Source organism: Ammospiza nelsoni, chromosome 19 (assembly GCF_027579445.1).
Source record: "Ammospiza nelsoni isolate bAmmNel1 chromosome 19, bAmmNel1.pri, whole genome shotgun sequence".
In the NCBI taxonomy this organism is placed as follows: Eukaryota; Metazoa; Chordata; class Aves; order Passeriformes; family Passerellidae; genus Ammospiza; species Ammospiza nelsoni.
Window position 1 is genome coordinate 8,917,534 of NC_080651.1, and position 20,156 is coordinate 8,937,689.

General features: G+C 44.5%; 1 protein-coding gene across 1 annotated transcript in view; it reads left to right on the top strand.

The window, feature by feature from the left end:
* Positions 1–20,156, top strand: part of CACNA1G (calcium voltage-gated channel subunit alpha1 G) — a 144,346-nt gene that overhangs the window by 112,493 nt on the left and 11,697 nt on the right. Inside the window, exons 27-36 of the mRNA XM_059485667.1 lie at positions 435–648; positions 3,099–3,149; positions 8,867–9,018; positions 11,360–11,469; positions 12,527–12,660; positions 13,839–13,909; positions 14,190–14,268; positions 14,347–14,468; positions 14,725–15,069; positions 17,299–17,439. Coding sequence (XP_059341650.1) covers positions 435–648; positions 3,099–3,149; positions 8,867–9,018; positions 11,360–11,469; positions 12,527–12,660; positions 13,839–13,909; positions 14,190–14,268; positions 14,347–14,468; positions 14,725–15,069; positions 17,299–17,439 — 1,419 coding nt within the window. The remainder of the gene's footprint in view (positions 1–434; positions 649–3,098; positions 3,150–8,866; positions 9,019–11,359; positions 11,470–12,526; positions 12,661–13,838; positions 13,910–14,189; positions 14,269–14,346; positions 14,469–14,724; positions 15,070–17,298; positions 17,440–20,156) is intronic.

The window sequence follows — 20,156 nt, forward strand, 5'->3', positions numbered from 1 at the left end:
AATCCAAGTTGAGAGATGTGATGAGTTAGTAAAAAGTCTGGATTTGTACTCAACACTCTCCCTACAGATTTTGTATCATGGTGTAACTCGTGTTAGGAGAAGCGCACCTATCAAAGGATGGTTTGACTTTTTAAGCAGTTTGGTCATTTCAGGAGAAAAGAAGTGCTTTGTGTATGTAGAGGTTGTCAATGAGGGACCTACAGTAGCTGCAAAGGATGCTGCTGTCCTTTTTGCAGAAGAGAGGTGGTGCTTCTGTCCTCAACACACGTTTTAGGAGCATTCAGTTAAAATGTCTCAGCAAGCTCTAATTTTCAGGAAGAGCAGAGCAGCCTGCCTGAAAGGGCTGTGAGTTCTGTGGATGGCACAGCTGTATCAATTTGTTCCCATTCTTCTTTTTGAGATTCAGTTGAAATTTGCCTTCCTCCACTTTGCAGCCAGTCATGAACTACAATCCATGGATGCTCCTCTACTTCATTTCCTTCTTGCTGATTGTGGCCTTCTTCGTCCTCAACATGTTTGTGGGGGTGGTGGTGGAGAATTTCCACAAGTGTCGGCAGCACCAGGAGGAGGAAGAAGCCAAGAGGCGGGAGGAAAAAAGGCTCCGGCGGCTGGAGAAAAAGAGAAGGAGTAAGGAGAAACAGATGGCTGGTCGGTAGTCTTTCCACATCTTTCTGAGTCCTGCTTGACCTTCCACATAATCCCCTCCTCCCTCCCCTCCCTGCCTCGCATCTGGTGATAATTCTTCTCCCAAAAGCATGTCCAGCTATAAAATTTGCATGAAGGAAATAGTGTCATTTTAGGCCGAACAAGGAGCCAAGGAAGCCTTTTTAATGGCTGCATGATTTGCAATGACCTTTCTATTGGGGGTTATTTAAATTAAAAAATAATATTAATCAGGCTTGGAGCTTCTTGGATAGCAGAGCTCAGTGTTACACAAATAGTGACAACTGCAAAGATCAGTAGTGCTGGATGGCATCATAAATCTCAGTCATGAGCACTGTTGCTGATAACTGGATTCACTATTTGGTTTATTACAGTCTTGTATTGCCACAGTGATGTTACCTGTCCCATTTATCAAGCAGGTTTATTTATTGGCACAGTAGCACCACTGCTATTCAAGAATGTAATAAAATAATAGAGCCATCTCATTCTAGTAATGCTTTAAAACTCCATAGAGAAACATATCAATGCATTTGCTTGAGAAATACAGATTAGAAGACAAAAAACCAACCAGACAAGGAGAGTAACTAACTACACAAAATAGTGCTGATGCAAATTGAACCCAACTCCAAACTAGATGTGCAAGTGTGCAGCCCTGCCTAGAGGAGGCTCTACACGTGAAACAAGGAAAGATCCCACTCTGCCAAAAGTCTCCAAACTGACATTTGTCTCTTAGTCTCTTTTCATTTTAATGTAGTTGAATAATTCAGAAATAAGTTAGCCAGAGGCCACAGATTGGAGGTGCTCTTCTTGCATGCTCTCTCTTCTGACTGAACTTTCTCCATTGCCCTTCCTGTCCACAGCCTCGCACATTCTCTCCCTGGTCAGTCCGCCTCCTGCTCTGTCCCTGTCCCCTCTCACTTCTCTATCTTTGACAGACTTCAGGACTGTTTAAAAGGCTATCTGATTAGGTGCTTGTTCCCAGAGCTGGTGATATTGTCTGTTTTTGTTTTTTTTTTAAAGCCTAAGAGGTGTTTAATAGTTGTTGCAGGCTTAATCGCAGAACCATGTTACCACGGCGCTGCCTCAGCCTCTCTGCGTTCAGCATTTCCCCAACCATTTCCTTTGGTCACATCTTTTACTCCCGTGAGCTTCACAGGTTACAAAACGTCTTACAAAACAGGATATGTCACACCAGCCCCTGACCATCACACTCAGGTTTATGCCGAGAGCCTGCTTCCCTCACTGGCCAGTGTAAAGTAGGAGGCTTCCCCCAAGAGCACTGGAGGACACATTGGACTGTTCTCAGCTGAGTGGGACGCAGATGGAAAGAGGTTTTTTTGTTGCATGTTTTTTTGGGTTTTCTTTTTCTCCCTCAAGAAGATGCCTAGGAAGCTCTTTTGCTTAGCTCAAGTTCCCAAGCCCAGTTTAAGACTGATGACTTAGAAAAGGATTTTAAAGGTTGGATAGAACAATTGCTATTTAAGGTTTCAGTTTTGGAATGCTGATATTTATGCAGAAAAAAATAGATGTTTAAGTATTATTAATTACTTTATTTGTAATGCTAGAGGAACTAGATGAAGAAAAGATGTAAGTCTGGGCAATTTCCCACAGGGAAGGAATCACAAACCATCCTTGGAGATGCAGTTATTCATTCAGTGCTATGAAATACCTCATTAAAGAGGCAATAAACAGATACTTTACTGAGGATCAAATATTGCTGAGTATTCAATTGCCATAAAAACCTTTCAAGAGTAAAGTATGAAGTCCTCCAAATCGCTTCTGAACAGTTTTCCCAATCCATGCTCAGTGAAACATTAGTTTTAATTGATTGTGTCCAGCTTTCCCCTCAGAGGCAGCAGATGCCATTGCTTAACTTTGTTCTGCACAGTGGGAACTTGCAGACGAAACCATGGCTAGGGCTGGAATTGTGCCAGCAACTGCATGGGGGTTCCTTTCAGCTGGGCTTCCTGAGTGACCCCAGATGCCCAAACCAGCCTAGGGTTGCCAAATACAGACAGACATTGACATCTGACTGGTGGCACGGTCATTTTTGGTTGTAGACTTATTCCAATACATTTATCCAATCCGGTGTCTAAAAACTGGGGAGGCGCGTGAGATCTGAGATGTGGGCAGGTGCAGGAGTGGTCACTGTGAGGTATTGCTGTCCCAGCAGGAAGAGTCCCAGATGGTCCTTCAGCAGTGTCTTCAGCATCGACTGAGGGGGTTCTTGGGGATGTCTTGGGCTTTCACAAGAGGGAGAAGCACAAGAGCTCTTTCTTTTTCACATGTACCTGAGCCCACCCTGCACGAGGCACAAGGATCCCACAAGGAAACGCTCCTGGCAGAGGCAACAGAGAGCCAAAGGAACCTCCACAGGGGCTGGGGAGTCTTGCTGTGTGTCCTGCTGGGTGATTAATGCCGTTTCGTTCTTTTAGATCTAATGCTGGATGATGTATTAATGGAGAGCTCAGCCAGTGCAGTGCAAGGTACTGGGCAGCTGGCACGTCGCGTCCCTCTGAATGGCAGTGCTGTGTCACTAACGGTTGCCACCGCGGCTGAGGCGTCCCACTAAACCGTGTGTGTGTGCAAGGCTCGTTTGCTTCCTTCATGGCACACGCATCTCATCCTGAGCTGCAGGTCTGCAGGCCTGCCTCAGCACTGACACTTGCAAACCCTTAATTTACTCCTCGATCATCTTACGTTGTTCAGTATTTTTTTTTTTTCCCCTCTGGTTTTCATTAAGACAGTGTCAGACTTTTCATGGCCTTTTTTTTGGTTTTTTTTTTTTTTTTTTTTTTTGTTCTTTTAGCTTTTTTTTTTTTTTTTCTGAAGAGAATAATGACTGGACTGTGAAAATGGGTCCTCTACTGTTGACTTTAGCTTTCCAACAACCAGCTTAGGAGTCTTAATGATTTTCAGGTGTGTGTCTTCGGAAAGCTTAGGGAAGATATTTCATTATTTCTTCAGCCCTTGCTTATTGCTCTACAAACACTGTACTCCAGGGAGTGTTTTTTTTCAGCAGGGTAAAATTCAGTATAGGGCAAAGCTTCAGTGCTTCAACAGGGAACTCAACCCCACACCAACCCCTGCTGTGGACACAGGATGTAGTCATTGTGCTGCCCAGTGTGTAAATTCTGTGCATTGATTAAGAGTTGCTCAATCCATGAAGCATTTTGTAAATTAAAAAAAATAAAGATACCACCTCAAAGCCTTTTCAGGTACTGGTGGAGATGGAGCAGCTGGGCTCAACACTAATGGGGTCTGAGCTGTCGTTTTTGACCCACAGCTCGCTCACCCTTCCCTTTCCCAGCCCCCTTCTCAGGATGATGCTCAGGGCTGCAAATCCATCCCTTGCTCTTTTTACTTTTAGGAGAAGCTTTGATCTGGAAAGCATTTTGTTTAATTCATAACTTAAGAATATTAGCCTGAATATTTAAAGAGGCAGCAACATAAAAACAAATATAGCTGTAATTTTCGACAAAAATAATACACTACAAAAATTGTGCTATTAAAACTCTCACCTGTGCACAGGCTGCCACTGCTGGCAGCCTGTGAGAGATGGGTGCAGGGCTCCATCCATCTCTCTTAGATTGCAGGGAGTTTTGATTAAATAAAAATTGGCTTTCACTGCAGAGATAACTCAAGGAGACAGAGATTCTACCTTGTATTTCTAAGGCCTTGTTGGAAGTTATCACAACATGCTTTAATAAATCCTGAATCTCCTTCCCATTGCCATTCCCGATGTTTATATTTCTTTGATGTCTTTCTTGCTGCTCTTGCTGGGCCTCTTGGCCTCTCCTGTGAACTGGGGGCAGCGTGAGGGAGGGGCTCTCACTGGGTTTGGTGATCTGGTTACTTTTCTTCTTTTTGCTTGATTGTGACTCCTCTTCTGGTCCTACAGAGTTGCATCAAGACTGTCTTATGTTATTTTTAAGACACTGAACTCATTCCAAACCCCTCCATTATTCCTTGCAGGCTCAGAAAATCTCTTAACATTTGCCCTTAAGATGTGTACAATTGTCAGATCTGTGCTGTGTGTTTCCTTTTGCTGTCTTTTCTTTGGATCCAGTGCTAGTGAATGTGCCATGCTGCTCTGCAGGCACCAACATGAGAAATAGAAGGGTTTTATTTCTGAACCTGACTGTTGGGAATTTAGGGAATGAGTCCCCAGGTGCAGTAGATGAACTTCCTCTGGTTCAGTGAGGAATCTGGAGTTCTGACCCAAAGCTTGCCCACATCTTGGCACTTTCAGAGGGCGTCTTTTCTCTTTCTGTGAAGACAAGATGATATTGTGTGTGTGTGTGTGTGTGTGTGTGTGCTGCTGCCTGGTGCTCAGTGAAATATTTTATAATTTTATTTTTTCCTTTATTTTTTCTCCAAGTCTACATTTTATCACAACTGGAATCTTCACAGTGGAAATAATTTATCATTTTCCATTTCACTTTTTTTTTTTTAAATAAATCCATTCAGTACAATAAAAGCCAAGTAAAACTCTGTGTTTAAATAAAACAAGTTTCTTCAGTGCAAACTACTTTTTAACCTAATAATATTCTTGATACATTTTGTAAATCCAGCTGCGTCATGGGCTCAGTTGCTCACTGGTTTGCCACTGTCCTCCAGATACTCAAACCTGCAAAGCAGTTAATTCCCTTATTATAGGAGAAGGAAGAAGCTGAAGGAGACAGTAATGGAATTGTCCCACTCTTGTGAATTCCAATTTCCCGTGCCCACGCACTTCCAGCTCGAAGTCACCTCAGGGAAAGTGGCAATTTCTCTCTTGACAGGGCTATATTAGGAGGCAGATGCTCCTTGGAGTTATTTTGGAGCTGCATGCTCAGCTTGATTCCCCCCCAAAAATGCAGTTAATGGGAAGAAAGTGGCCCAAGTCCCACTCCCTGCCGAGCCCTGGAGATTCTGGGAGTGGCACTGTCCCACAAAAACAGGGGTGCCCCAGTGCTGCTCTGCTGGGCACTGGTGATGTTTCACAGGTGACATCCCACTGCCATCAAAAAATGGAGTGCAGGGTTTGGTGCCCCAAACCCAGTCTGGGATCTCTGAATCCCAAGGGCACCTGGCCTGGGAAAAGTTAGACAGGGGTTAGGAATGGGAAATATTTATCCTGCAACAGCAATGGTCATTTCCTTTCCAGCCAAACAGGAGGGAACAGTGGTGAGTTCCCAGACCATGTCAAGGGGATCAATAATAATCCTAGAGCTTGATGCCAAGAGTTGAGTACTGAAGCTTGGGATACAACCTAAGTTGAGAGCCCATAGAAGGGATGAGCTGAAGCCAAGTGCCCTCCGCTCCAGGCACTGCTTCCCATGCCAGCACAGTCAGGACCACCATCACTTGCTCAGACCAGCTCCCAGCTGGCTGCAGCATCCCCTTCCTGCCTGGGTTAGGAGGAAATCTCTCAGGATCCACTGTCTGAGCCAAGTCTGTCCTGTGGAATGATCTCCAGACTTGACCTGCTTCTCCCTCTGCCTTGGCCCCCAGCCCTGGTGAAGCAGCTTGATTTACACCTTGTTTACCAGCCTGGTATCTCGTAGTGGGCTTTTGCTGTATTTCCTCATATTTTCTCATTCTGCCATTTCCTCTTTGTTGGTTTGCTCTCTGCCTTTCTTTAATGCCATATGTGCCTGGAAGTCACATTAACCTTTCCAGTAATAACCAAGACTAACCCAGAGCTCTTGTTGTTCTTGACACAGTGTATTGTAACGGTACAGTAATGTGGTCTTGTGTTAGTTGTGAAGTTCACCACCTGGAGTTTAACAGATGTCTGTATTTCCCAAGATGTTGGTATTGTTAAGCTCTTTATTGCAATAATTACAAATGGCACTGTGTCATAGGAGGCAGGGGCTTTGCAGAGGGGGAATTATACCAGATCTATCCCAAATTCTCTGCAGAACTCTGCAGGGTCAAGTTAAAGAAATGGTATTTTCACGATGGTAAAAACTGATTTATCTGTTCAGGAAGTTCCCTGCTTACCTAGACACAGTGGGGATTTATCCCTAGCCCTCAGGCAGCATGTTAGCCTGTGTGTGGCACCAAGATGCATGGCTGACATGGGGACACTGGGGTAGCCAGTGGTGACATAACCTGTAAGCGTGGGTTGCCAAATCTCCTCTTAACAAAGTTAATGGAGAAGGATGGGACATTTATCACTGGGAATTTTCCAAGACTGCAAGGGCATCTGTGAGAGCAGCATCTAGAGAGGGTTGGCTGGGTGCTGGGCAAGGTGAACAGGAGATGTGGTGGAAAGGGGAAAAGCCTTTGCAGATATCTCAACAATTAGCAACCCTGCTTATAAGGTCATGCACTGGCTAATCCAGGTGCAGGAGCGCTGCACAGGGAACATTTACAACCTCTCTCTAAATCCTCTCTCTGTTCTAACAGCATTGGTGCTATTCTGTAGGATTTGGAATTATCTGTCAGTCAAAGCTGAGAAAAAAAAATTAAATTCCAGTGTCATTATTCATAAGCAAATCCATTGCAGGAAAAGGTAGAAACGTTGACATTTTTCTTTTTGAATGTGAATTATACATAAATATAGAAGAAGTAAGTGATCCAATTACAATGGTGTTTCTTTCTGAGATGATAAGTTGGTTCATAAAAATAGGTCCTATTCCTAACCTAATTGTATTCAAACATTTTAGTTAATTTGCTAGTCATAATTTAGCATAATGTGATCGAGATATCTTGACTTTATGGAGATTTATGCAGATTCTGAGATATCTGACAAAGTTTTATGAGTGAGTCAGCAGCTACTAGTCTGCTTTTTTTCATAAGCACTCAATAGATTCAGCATGAAAATTAATTTCATAGACCTTTTCATCAATACTGTGCTTTCACACTTAGGTGCAGATCACCTAAAGCCCACTGCAGATCAGAAAGTGAATATTAATACTGCCTTTCATTTGATGACACTGAAACAGAATTTTGGGCCTTCCAAACCCCTACAGAATAAAACTGCTGAGTGTTTTTTCCCTTTGGTCCCTGGGCTGGTAGGGAAAGGTCTGTCTCTACAGAAAAAACCAAAACTTATTTTTCAGGATCCTCCTATGAGGCAGGGAGCACATGAAACCTTTAAACCTATGGATTTGATTGCATTGTCATTGGCTATTGACAAAGTGAGCTCTATTTCCAGGCAAAATACAATCTTCTAAAATTAGTATTCCCCTAGGGCAACCCAAACCTGTGCTTCCTGGCATCATTTTTGCCAAAGTTTTTTTCTTGGACTATCGAACTGTACATTTGCTCTGGAGCACTGTACATTTGCTCTGGAGCACTAAATATCAACTGTGCAATTCTTACAGCTCAATAATTTTCATAACCAGTTGATCATCTAATTATGAGAGTAATATTATACTCTGACATTTTCAAGACAGCCCTTTCCACATCAATCTGCATTATAATGCCTCCTTGAAAATTGTACTGAATTATATACTCAGCCTTGGCATTTCCTCATTAGATATTAGGTGAGTAAATGAGTTTATCTCTAGGAACATTTGGGGTCTAAAGTCCATGTGTCGTCCCTGAGGCAGCCAAACATGGGATGCAGTTGGACAGTGCAATCTGCGTTTTGATAATCTTGTCTAAATCGTTATTTTCTGATCACTAAGGCTCATTGATCAGTTTTCCTTGGTATTTTGATGGACCATTTTTCTGACAGCCAAGGTGTTGAATTCTGTTGTCTCTACAGTTTATTGCAAAGAACATCATATGTTTGCACTCTTTCTAAGACCACCACATACTCAATGGCCTGTGTTTTTAGGCAATTGTTAGTAAAATCTATCCCTAGCAAACGACCATTAATTGGGTTTTCTAATGCTTTGGGGACTTTAAAGATCAACAGAAACAAAAATTGTTATTTTAATTTAAATTTAACTTAAATTTCCCTACAGAGAAAAATTCTTTTTAGCAGCACACTAGTCTCAGCTCCCCTCATCCCTGATCCCTGATACAAGGCTGAGTATAGAGCATGTCCCATTAAAACATTTAATGGATATAAGATGACGAGAGCCCTGCTGCGTATTAAAAATGGTAACATGCCAGCAAGGAAAAAAGGAATTAAAAAAGACAGTATTTTGCTGTGATTGGTCTAGAATTTATCATCTCTGGAGCTGGAGAGTGAGGGTGCATTGAGTTGAGAAAGATGCAGAGAAATCCCTTGATTTGCCTCTCGCTCTCCTCCCCGCTGCAGAAGCTCAGTGTAAGCCCTACTACTCGGATTACTCCCGTTTCCGCCTCCTGATTCACCAGATGTGCACCAGCCACTACCTGGATCTGTTCATCACCGGCGTCATCGGCCTCAACGTCATCACCATGGCCATGGAGCACTACCAGCAGCCAAAGGTGCTGGGGCAGCCCGGGGGGGACGTGCGGGGCTGTGCCGGGCTGTGCTGCTGGGCAGGGTGAGGGCCAGGTGTGCTGTCAGACGCCCACCTTTGCCAGGGGAGTGCAGCCATCCTACGGCCGGCCCCCAGCTCAATCCAGGGCTTTTGGTACAAGGATCCCACTGTGCCTCTCCCTTCTAGTTAAGTGCAAACTGGCCACTTTGAAAATGGGACTGGGAGTGGGTTTGCTTGCTTTGCTAGATTGATCGTCATTTATATCTTCCATTTCACTCAGGTTTTACACCCACCCTCTCCCCCCCGCCACCCCACCCCGACCCCGCAAAGGAAAAAGAAGAGAGTAAAAGGAAAAATAATAGAAGAATTTGGGAAATGGGGTTTTTTGAAAGTTTCTTCTAAATCCCCAGTGTCCCTAGTTTTCACAGGAATTGGATTCCATGCTGGTCTTTAAAATGCATTTTAATATGTTAGTGTGCTTAATTCCTGGGTCTTTGTCATACTGTGAAAATAAAAACAGCCTGTCCTGAGATGTCAAGTCTTTTCTGCATAAGAATGAAAGGGAAATAGCTGCCTTTGCCACATAACTTGTACTTAATTTTATTAGCGACATTCAGAATGAATAAATATAACACACAATAGGAGGAAACATTCTTTAAAATTAGACAGGATGTCAATACTTAATATAAAAAAAAACCCAAACAACTAAAACATGCAAATGACAGGGGCAGGGGGAAATATTCTCCACTCTATCATAAGCCAAAAGCTAAAGGCAGCTAGCCCAATTTATTTTTTCTGTCCAGGTCACCTTTAAATACTCTGCTCATTGCATGGTTCAGTTATTAGATGATGAAGCAGGTTGTTGGCAAAGGAGTCTGGGCTGGAGTCATTCTGGGGCACGTGTCTTACCACAGTTGCTTTGCAGCTACATTTTCCCTTGTATTATAGAAGTGTTGGGCAGGCTTTTTTTTTTCTTTTTCTTTAGAAAAATAACATTTTGTGTCTAAGCCTCTGGTATGCAGCATCTGGCTAGTAAGTCCAAGCTTGGGTTATGCTGGACTGACAGCATGGTCAGAGTCATGCACATGCTTGAGTCCTGCTGAACTGGGGTATGGAAATCCCTTTAGTCTGGATGATGGATGGCTGGGATCCTGAAGATATTTGAAGGCCAAATGTACCAAAGAGATTTATATCCAAACTAGTGATTTCTTGGCGCTGAAAGGGGTTGGTTTTTGGATATAGCAGGATGGCCTGGGCATGAGACCCCAGATGGAAATGCTGCAGCTCCTGGAGAGGAGGGAATGCTGCAGTGTGCAGAGAGGTGGCTTGAGTAAAGAGCTGCTGAGAAAAATCTGCTTCTGCCAGCTAAATGTGCTCATTTGCTGCAGAGCCCAAGTGCCCTGCAGTATGGCAGGGAGGCTTGCTCAGAGCCACAGCTTCCTTTGGCAGCTGGGCTTGTGCTTCTTGGTCACATGAGGTGATTTTTGTCCATGGATGCTGGAAGCTAAACTGTAGCACAAAGGCAGAGTACATGACTTAAACTCCTTCTGCTATGATTTCTCCCACTCAGGGATAGGTAAATGTTGGATTTGGTCTGTGAGCACATCTTCCCTGTTCCCTAACACTGCCCTGGACATTGTTATTACCATCCGGTTTGCCAGCAGGGAGAAATTCAACGCACAATACTTAAGAGGCTGTGAAGGATGCTGCTACCACAGTGTTCCTTCATGAGTGAGGCTTTTGGGGATGAAATCACTTCTGATGTAGCTTAATGCCTGACTGTGCAAGAGTTGTCCCAGCCAGGATGCACTTGGATTAAACACCAGACTGACTTCTTGCAGAGGGAAGGGGGGCAGAGGAAAATGCAAGGCACTTGCTTCCCCTGGCATGCCATCCCTCTGTTGCGCTCCTTGCCAAAAGCTCAAGGAGAGAAGTAATGCCAGGCTGTCACCAAGGAGCCATTTGGCCAGCACTTGCACAAATGGACAAGTGGGATGAAATTCAGCTCTCTGACAAAAGCACAAGAGGTCTTGTGCTGCTGAGAGCAGCAAATGCAGCAGCTCTTTCTGTGCACCTCAGCGATCCCAGCTGGGGCTGTGCTGCTGCTAGGGGAGTGAGTTGTGCCTTGGGCCTATGTCAGCCCCTCCTGAGATTCTATCACCAGGCAGCGAGTGTACTCCATGAATCCCTGGGAATTTTCCCTAGGACATTTTTCATCAGAGAGAGCCCGTGTTTGAAGACTTTTAACTGTAATGGCTCACTGATGACTCAAGAGTCAGGTTTGGAGGCAGCAAAGCACCTCTGCAGAGCTAACATCTAACCCCAGTCCTGTGTCCACATCCCAGGTTCTTGATGAAGCCCTGAAGATTTGCAATTACATTTTCACCGTTATCTTTGTCATGGAATCTGTTTTCAAGCTTATTGCCTTTGGATTTCGCCGCTTCTTCCAAGACAGGTAACAAAAGATCCATTGTGATCACGAGGTGAGCAGCAGGCTCTGTGGAGAGCTGCCCACATTCCATGTCCTGAATTCCCATGCTCTGGCCCATTCCGTGAGTCTGACACGTATGAAGGCTTTTTGGAGTGACTGGTTGAGGGCTGGGTAGGAAGAGACATGGGATGTAAGCTGGAGGATGGGTTGTGCAGGCCAAGGAGTGAGATTGCACCATTTTGGCCCTTGGGAGCAGATGAAGGAGGGACAGATCTCCACCAAGCAGCCAGTTCTCTTCTCATGCCAGTTGCATGTCCATATAATCAAGCGAACCTGCTGAAGAGACAAAATTTATGTAAGAGGAAGGATCTATACCTGAGTGAACATGAAAGAAAGAAAGAAAGGACCTCTTTTTAATGCAGATGAGAAGCAATAAATGACATTGTAGTCTTTATTTAGATTTTCACTGTCTTACTTCACAAACACAAATCTTATGTCCTTGGTGGATCTTTCTCCCATTTTTGTCTTCTTCAATGTTAATACCAAAACCAGGGTACTAAGCAGGCCTTCACATGAGCCCTTCAGCAACCAGTGGATGGTTCCATCCCTGTCCCCACATTTTGTGTGTCCATGCTGGAATTAACAGTTTCTCCAGACTGGCACAAATCCTTGGGGCCTTTCTTTCACCAACGCAACTTTTTTTCTAAGGACTGGACATGGGATCCTGTTCTCTCTGGGGCAGATCTCACATCGAGGTCCACAAATGTCATGACTAGAAGTGGCTAGACAGACAACACAATGCCTCTCCTGAGGTTTGGAGTCTCTGCGTAAAAAACTTCCCAGCTTTTGTTCCTCTTTCCCCTCAGTCAAGGATATCTTTGGAATTGGCTGGTTTTCTGATGAGATGTATTAGTTATAATGATTTCATAACATCACTGCTTTTATATAATACCCTCAGAAAAATACTGCAGATTCATTTGAGTTTTCAAACCATTGAAATGACTGGAATTCGTGTGAAACAGGTTGCCTCCCATTGCCAGCTTCTTAGTAGATGTTAAACTTCACTTTTTGTTGTCTCCAGATGGAACCAATTAGATCTGGCAATTGTGCTACTGTCTATCATGGGCATCACTTTGGAAGAGATCGAGGTGAATGCTTCACTACCAATTAACCCCACAATTATCCGGATCATGAGGGTTCTCAGAATCGCCCGAGGTGAGAGGGATAAAGCAGAATTTACTTGTGCTTGAGGTATGTGGTTGGCACCAGGAGAGAGTTAAACATTGAGAAACAGTCCTGGGGCACATCCCCATCATGATGTGCATATTTCTGGCATCACAGGCTGTAAACAAATGAAAGAACAATGGGGAAAAATACTTGCAAGGAGCCAAAAAGCTGAGCCAACTGACCATGTGTTTCTGCCTTAAGAGATCTTGAAGGCTGAGAGCTTAGAAATTAAGGAGAAGTAGCTGTGGCAGTAACTCCCAGAGATGTACCTGGGAAAATTGCTCCAGTCAAATCAAAGTCATCTCTAACAGGGATTAGAAAATACAAGCTTGAGTACATTGGCTTTAAAAGATGAGCATCTAATAATTTTAAATTCCCATGAGGCTTTACATCACACCGCTTGGTGACAAAGCATGCCTTGTCACACTGTACCCATCTGTCCCTTCAGACGTGTTCCCAAGTCAGGGAGCCAGCTTCTTCAGGGATTGAAGAAGGTGATTTTTCAAAACAGGGAGGTGTCAGGACCAAATGTTGAAGATGTAAAATGTGAGTGCTCAGGCCCTTAATGAAGTACTTCCAGGCCCTCCTGAAGGGTATTGTGCTCTGAGGAAGAATTGTTTTGATTACAGCCCTCATCTAAGCAGAGAAGGAGCTGGAGGAGAAATTAGATGCTGCTGTCTCAAGAGGGGTGAAAAGTGGGTTTTCTGTGCATTGGATCCCTTTCAGAATTAAAAATACATGCAGCTTCCAATTGGAAATGCAGCCTTCTGGAAGAGATGTGTAAATCATTCCTCAGTGAATCATGTACGAAAGTGGGTAGCCTATGGAAGTGGGAAAGTAGCCCCAGGGCTGGGAAAGGAACTACTCATGATTACCAGAGGAAGGAGATGAGTCCAACACAGATAAAGTGGGGAAGGAAGAGCCAGGCAGAGTGATAACGCTTTCTCCAAGTCTCAGAGTGGGTGATGCTGCTATTCATGGGATTTTGATAGTATCCAGGCAACAACGAATGATGTAAAAAGGCCAAGGACTGTAGCAGCTAATGGAGAACACTTGACAAGATTTCATGTTTCTCTTCCTATAATCTGTGGCTCCTGGGAGAGGGACTGAGTTTGTGCCTCTGTGCTAATGCTGCCATTACCATACTGCAAATGTGTTTTCCACAGTGCTGAAGTTGCTGAAGATGGCTGTGGGGATGAGGGCCCTTCTGGACACCGTGATGCAAGCGCTGCCACAGGTAACCTACTGCCATATCAAACCAGAGCTCTTCTGGCCCACAGCTCATTTCCTGTGCAGAGGAATGCTAATAATTTTATCTTTACTGTCATTAGAGAATCACATTTCCCTCCCGAAGCACTGAGATTCAGTCCCCACATTGAGGTCATTTTTGCCCTGAAGCAATTTAAGTTTTGGAATAAAGAATACAGCAAGAAACAGGTCTGGAACAACAAAAAAAACATCAATGAATGTTCTCTTTTTTTTGTGTTTTTTCCCCCCATTTCTTTTTCTCTTTTCAGGTGGGAAATCTGGGCCTTCTCTTCATGTTGTTGTTTTTCATATTTGCAGCTCTTGGAGTGGAGCTGTTTGGAGACCTTGGTGAGTCTTCCTGTGCCAGTGGGAGGGGTGGGAATGGTGTTGGAGTGGAGGGTCTCACAGCTGTGCTTGGTCTTACAGAGTGTGATGACACACACCCCTGCGAGGGGCTGGGACGGCATGCCACATTCAGGAACTTTGGGATGGCCTTCCTGACACTATTCCGAGTATCCACAGGAGACAACTGGAATGGGATAATGAAGGTAAGTGTTAAGTTTTTGTCAGCAAGTGTATTGCTGTTCTAGATGCGAAATTTGCCACATCTTCTCAGTTTTCTTCATGAAAGGACAACCCATTGCAGAACCCACTGTGGTTCATGCTGCAATCTCTTCACATCCCTCCATCTTTTAGTGTCATTGTTTAGTTTGATGTTGGTGTTAGGTGACAGGTTGGACTTGAGGATCTCCAAGGTCTTATCCAGCCTGGCTGATTCTGTGATCATTCCCCCCCTGTTTCCAGGACACACTGCGTGACTGTGACCAGGAGTCCACCTGTTACAACACCGTCATTTCCCCCATCTACTTCGTCTCCTTTGTGCTGACAGCCCAGTTTGTCCTGGTGAATGTGGTGATTGCGGTGCTCATGAAGCACTTGGAGGAGAGCAACAAGGAGGCAAAGGAGGAGGCAGAGCTTGAAGCAGAACTGGAGATGGAGATGAAGACCATCAGCACTGGCCAGCACAGCCCCTCAAACATCTTTGCGTGGACAGGCACCACCAGTGGAGAGAGACCAGAGAACCCCAGCGGATTTACCAATCCCATGCAAATCAAGATGGATTCTCAGCTCTCACTCGCTTATCATACGGTGAGATTCTCTGTGAGGAGTGCTTGACCTGCATTTTTGTTGGGGAAGACTTGCATGAGTTGGTAGTGGAAGGGGCGTGTACCAGATGTTCTGGGCTTGTATTCCCTGCTGTCTGCTGCTGACGCTTTTGTGGTTTGGGAGCCAATGCTGCAGGGAACAGACAACAGGCAGTCTCCAGTCCACCTTGATGCATCTGTTTGGAGGAAAAGAGTTTTGCAATTTACTCTGGAGGTCAGCTCAAGCTACAGAGTTCAGAGCTAGCTCCAAATTTACTCTAATTCAGAGTTTTGACTGGTCCTTTGTGATAGCAAAATGATGAGCGTAATGTGTTTGCTTTACTAATACAGACCATGAGCCCCAACATAAAAGAGGAATAAAACTTGCTAATCTTTGCTTCAGTATTAAATTTGTTTTATGTAACCTCAATTTAATATCCATCCCCACAGTCAGGCTTGTAAGAAAAAATTCTCTTAACAGTAGAATAATGCAGAGGAGACTCAAACCTGAGCTCACCAGAGCTGGTGGCAGAACTCCCACTAGCAGCAACATAGGTGTAATGTGGGAGCTACTACGAGCTGCACCATGTCTCCCTAAAGCACAGTTTTTGGATGAAGACTCAGTTTGAGGAATGAGAGGTGAGATCAAGCCCCAGACAAGTTATCTGGGAGTTCACTGAGCTGAAATTACTCAGGAAATACAGTCCAGCCTTTTTTTAGTCCTAGCTGATTGCAGATTGGGTTAAACTCTCTGCAGACCTCATTTTATTACATCATGATTTCACAACAGCATATCTTGGCCGCAGCCTGGGGTAGACTAATGCATATTCTAATGCATGAAAAACTAATTTATGATTTTTAGTCCAAGGGTGAAAGAGAGTAAATCCCCGCTTAATCTTTGTTTCAGTTCACCGTGAATTTCAGCTACTGGAAATTTCTGGTGCCATTAGAATCTCTGATGTCTGAGATAGAGTCCAAAGCTGCTCTTTGGCTTAGGAAAAAGGACTTCAGGGCCCTATGGGGAATCCTCTAGGAAGAAACAACGCATCCCAACTGGTGCTGTATGTGTTGAGCAGAGTTCTGGCAAACTGTCCTCAGCCTTGTTGTCCTGCACCAGCACTGAAACTGGCAAAAAAGAGAAATTGCAAAATTGTGAGACAAATCAGTCCGAATGATACCCTTACTCTGCAGTTTGTTAAACCTGCCCTCTCTGAAGGCGGCCTGGGAAGGGGTTTATTCCAGTAATAACCTTCAGAGTGTGTTTCTTGCTCTTTCCCTCAAACAGAAGCCTCAAAAACCTCCGAAGATCTTATTCTGACTATTTATTTTCCCAACCAAAATCTTCAGGACAAATCTGATGCTTGAGCTTGGTAGCAGAGGAATACAACTCCCAGGACACAGCCCTGCAATGACAGCATGCTCTTTTGCTTGCCTCATTCCCGGGAATTTTGCGCTGTGTGCTGTTTGACTGTAGCGCTGGTCCTCATCTCATTGTATGCGTTGGGCATTCCCCACATGGAAGGTGCACCCTGAAATCACTGCCCTGCTGCCTGCAAAAGCCAGTCGCTGCTCTGCACAACCCCAGTGCTGTGGCCAGCTGGTTTAACATTGGCCAGAGTGCTGGGGGCACCTCAGCCCATGTCTGGCACGTGAATTAGTGACCTGTGTCCATCCTGCTCAGCTGCAGCTTCCATGGACAGGACACTCAGCTTCTCTTCAGTCAGGTTATTTTCATTTCTGTGCCTTCTGGATATGGTGTCAAGTATTAGGTCCTGCAGCTCAAAAGCATGGACCATGTGTGTAGAAGTCTTGCAGCACGTAGTGTCCTGTTGAAGTTGACAGCACCAATGGAAAAATGCTGCTCAGCCCCCAGAAATGACTGGCCATGTTTGATGAGAGGGAGATTGTCTCCAAGATGGGCCCCGGGTGGGAGCAGCCATGGTCTTGGGGCAGTTGCCCCATCTCTTGTAATGTCTGGGAAAGCTGTCTCTGCTCACCATGATATTACTGCACTGTTCTCTCTCCTTTTCTCCTGTCCCATTGTTCCTGTTACTGCTGTTCTCCTTGAATGTTTCCACCTTTTTCCCCCCCCTTCTATTTTTTTCCCCTCATTTTGTTCATTGGGTTTGATATGCTGTCCTTTTTTTCTTTCTGTCTCCATCCCTTGCCTTTTTCCTCCTCTCTTTTTGGCTTGCTCTCTCTCTCTCTGCATGCTATACACCACCCTTCCTAGGAAAGGCACTTGTTTGATACCATATCACTGCTGATCCAGGAATCTCTGGAAGGAGAGCTGAAGCTGATGGACAACCTGTCAGGCTCTGTGTGCCATCATTATGCCCTCCCAGCTCCCGAATATTACAACTCTGAGAACCAGGTTAATATTCCTAATTTCCTGCAAAGTCTCCATCCAAACTCAATTTGATTGAGACCTTTAATAGCAAGTTAAAGTTCTTTATGTAATGCAGTCACAGGGATTGGGAAGCATAAGTCACTTTGGCTTTTTCTGTGGGAGTAGATGATGTTGTCTATCAATGCAAGAGGAAGAGAACATGCTCGGACTTCCCCTTTCCCCTTTCAACACAGTAAGAATTTTTTCATTGGGATTTACAGTTCATGGGTGTTAGAGGGGAAATGTGCAAAATTCCATCTCCGTCCTTCAGTGTGGTTCTTCTATTTGGGTTCCTGCTCCTAAGCAGGGCTCCACAGCAATGTCAGGGAATGTCTGCAGAGCCTGCAGTGTGAGGTTTTCTCAGAGCAGAGCCTGAGTTGTGGGGTTCATCAAATGATCTCTGTGTTCTGTGCCTACTTGTACTTCATGAAAATCCAGTTTTGAAAGGTTTTCCTAAACAGCCTTCTTGCAAATGGGTTACTGTAAACTAGATCCTCATCTCTGATCCAGTGAATTTGGGAGGGGAGGCAGCCCTTAATGATGCACAGAAGTAACTGTGTGCTCCAGTGCTTTCTCAAGCAGACAGTGCTTGTTTAAAATTAGTCCACTTATTTCCTAGAATAAAATACCTACTTTTAAAAGTGCATTGTTCTTTAGAGCAAATATTTTCCCTAAAAGACAGCAGTGACCATGATAGCAATTCAAGCACGCCTATTTTTTGCTGCAGTTGGAATTGAGCAAATTCCATATTTCTTGATCTATTCCCCCCTCTCCCCCCTCAACGTCGTCTAAAAATAGCAGAAGTCTTCATGTTAAATCAGTGTGCTTGTTTATGAGCTCACTGACACTCTAAATTACCCAACTTTTGATGGTTCATTAGAGGAAAGGAACAAGCTTAGGTAAAATGAAATCCTACTGCAGATCTTTATATAGCAGGATAACATGTCTCCCTCTGATTGCTCCATATTGCATCCCAGGGTCTATTAAGCTATAGGAAGTGGTTGTCTCTAATAATTGCCAGAGGAATAGAGATTGTAGCTTTGGCAGGGAAGACAGAGGGTCAGTAGGAAACTCAGTGAGAGCTGGTTGAAAATGTTTTGTCACAACATTTTTCATCAGAAAGTGCTGCTGCAGCAAAAAGAATGGGTTTGTTCTGACATTTCTGTAGTGAAAAAATACAGCATTCCAGTTTGCAATGGCTTTTTCTTTTAAAATTTAGGCATTCCCCACCCCCCGTCTATAATTAAAACTGGTCTAAATCAGTTAGGTGTTTCCAACAAAATGTTTTGACAGCTTCAAACTCAGTTTTGGATTTAGGAAGGCTGAAGTGGGGTGATGTTTTGTTTACATTTTGGCTTTTCTGTTCACACCATTTGTCATGTTCTCAGGCAACTCAGGAATTTAGAGCAGCGCAGGGACTTGCTGAAAGCAACCTGATTAATAGCAGCTCCCAGCAGGGCAGTTCCAGCAGGCAGGAGCTGCTGGAGTCCACCATGCTGCTGGACTGCTTTTTCCTGGCTCTGGCTGGTGGGTCCCTCTCAGGGATTCCTGTCCTAAGGCTGGCAGCCTTCACAGTGATGCCTTTTAGGGGAGCCTCATATTAAATCGGGGGCTCCACATCATCTCTCTTATCCCTTGCCAGCAGATAAGTGTGCTAGAAGAGATATCAGAGCTGAGGTTAGATGAGAGGAGTCTGTCCCTCTTACTTATCTCAGCTGAATTTTGAGCCTCTCCAGGCTCACTCATCGCTGGGTTTGTTCCATCCTGCGGCTGCCATTTCTAAGAGTGAGAAAACCCAGTCCTTTGACAACTTCGATGCAAGAGATCTGGGCCTCTCTGTTTTCTCTTGGAAGATTTATTGCTGCTGAAAGACTTTTCAAGCACAGAAGATGGCAAAAAAAAATGCACAGTGAGAAATGAAAAGGAAGCACCTGGGACTTAGCTAGAGCAGGCAGCCCCTGCGAGCATGAGCCGGGTTTGGAGGTTACCTGGTGAAATGCCATTCCTGGTGTCACAAGCACTGTGTCCAGGGAGGGGATCTGGGGAGAACTGAGCCTGCTGCAGGGCAGACACCCCCTCTGTCACAGGGCTTGCAAGGGTTGCAGGATGAAGAGAGAGGCGAGAATGTTGACCTCATGTTCAGAAGGCTTGATTTATTATGTTATGATATATCTTACATTATAACTATACTAAAAAGAATAGAGAGAAAAGTCCTCAGAAGCTAAGAATAGAAAATGAATGAATAACAAAGGTCTGTGTCCTGGCAGAAAGCGAGAACAGCTCTGCCATGAGTGGTCAGTAAATCCAAACATCCACAGGAGACCAATCACAGATCCACCTGTTTCATTCCACAGCAGCAGATAACCATTGTTTACAGTTTGTTGCTGAGGCCACAGCTTCTCAGAAGGGAGAAAAATCCTAAAGAAAGGATTTTTCACAAAAGATGTCTGTGACATCCCTCTTACAGTGCCTGGCAGCAGAACTGCTGCTCTGGGGGAGATGCCGCTTGTCCTGTTTTCCCCCTCTTTTTCCTCCAAAATCTGAAGTGACATTTTCACATTTCTTATAAAAAGACTTCTGTGTCTGGGGAGAGAGCTTCATCAATGATTTGATAAGGCCATTCATAGATTGTTTGAATGTGTTCAGTGGGGATCCATGTGCACAAGACACATGAAAGCGAGAGCGTGGCTGTGTAGAGCCAA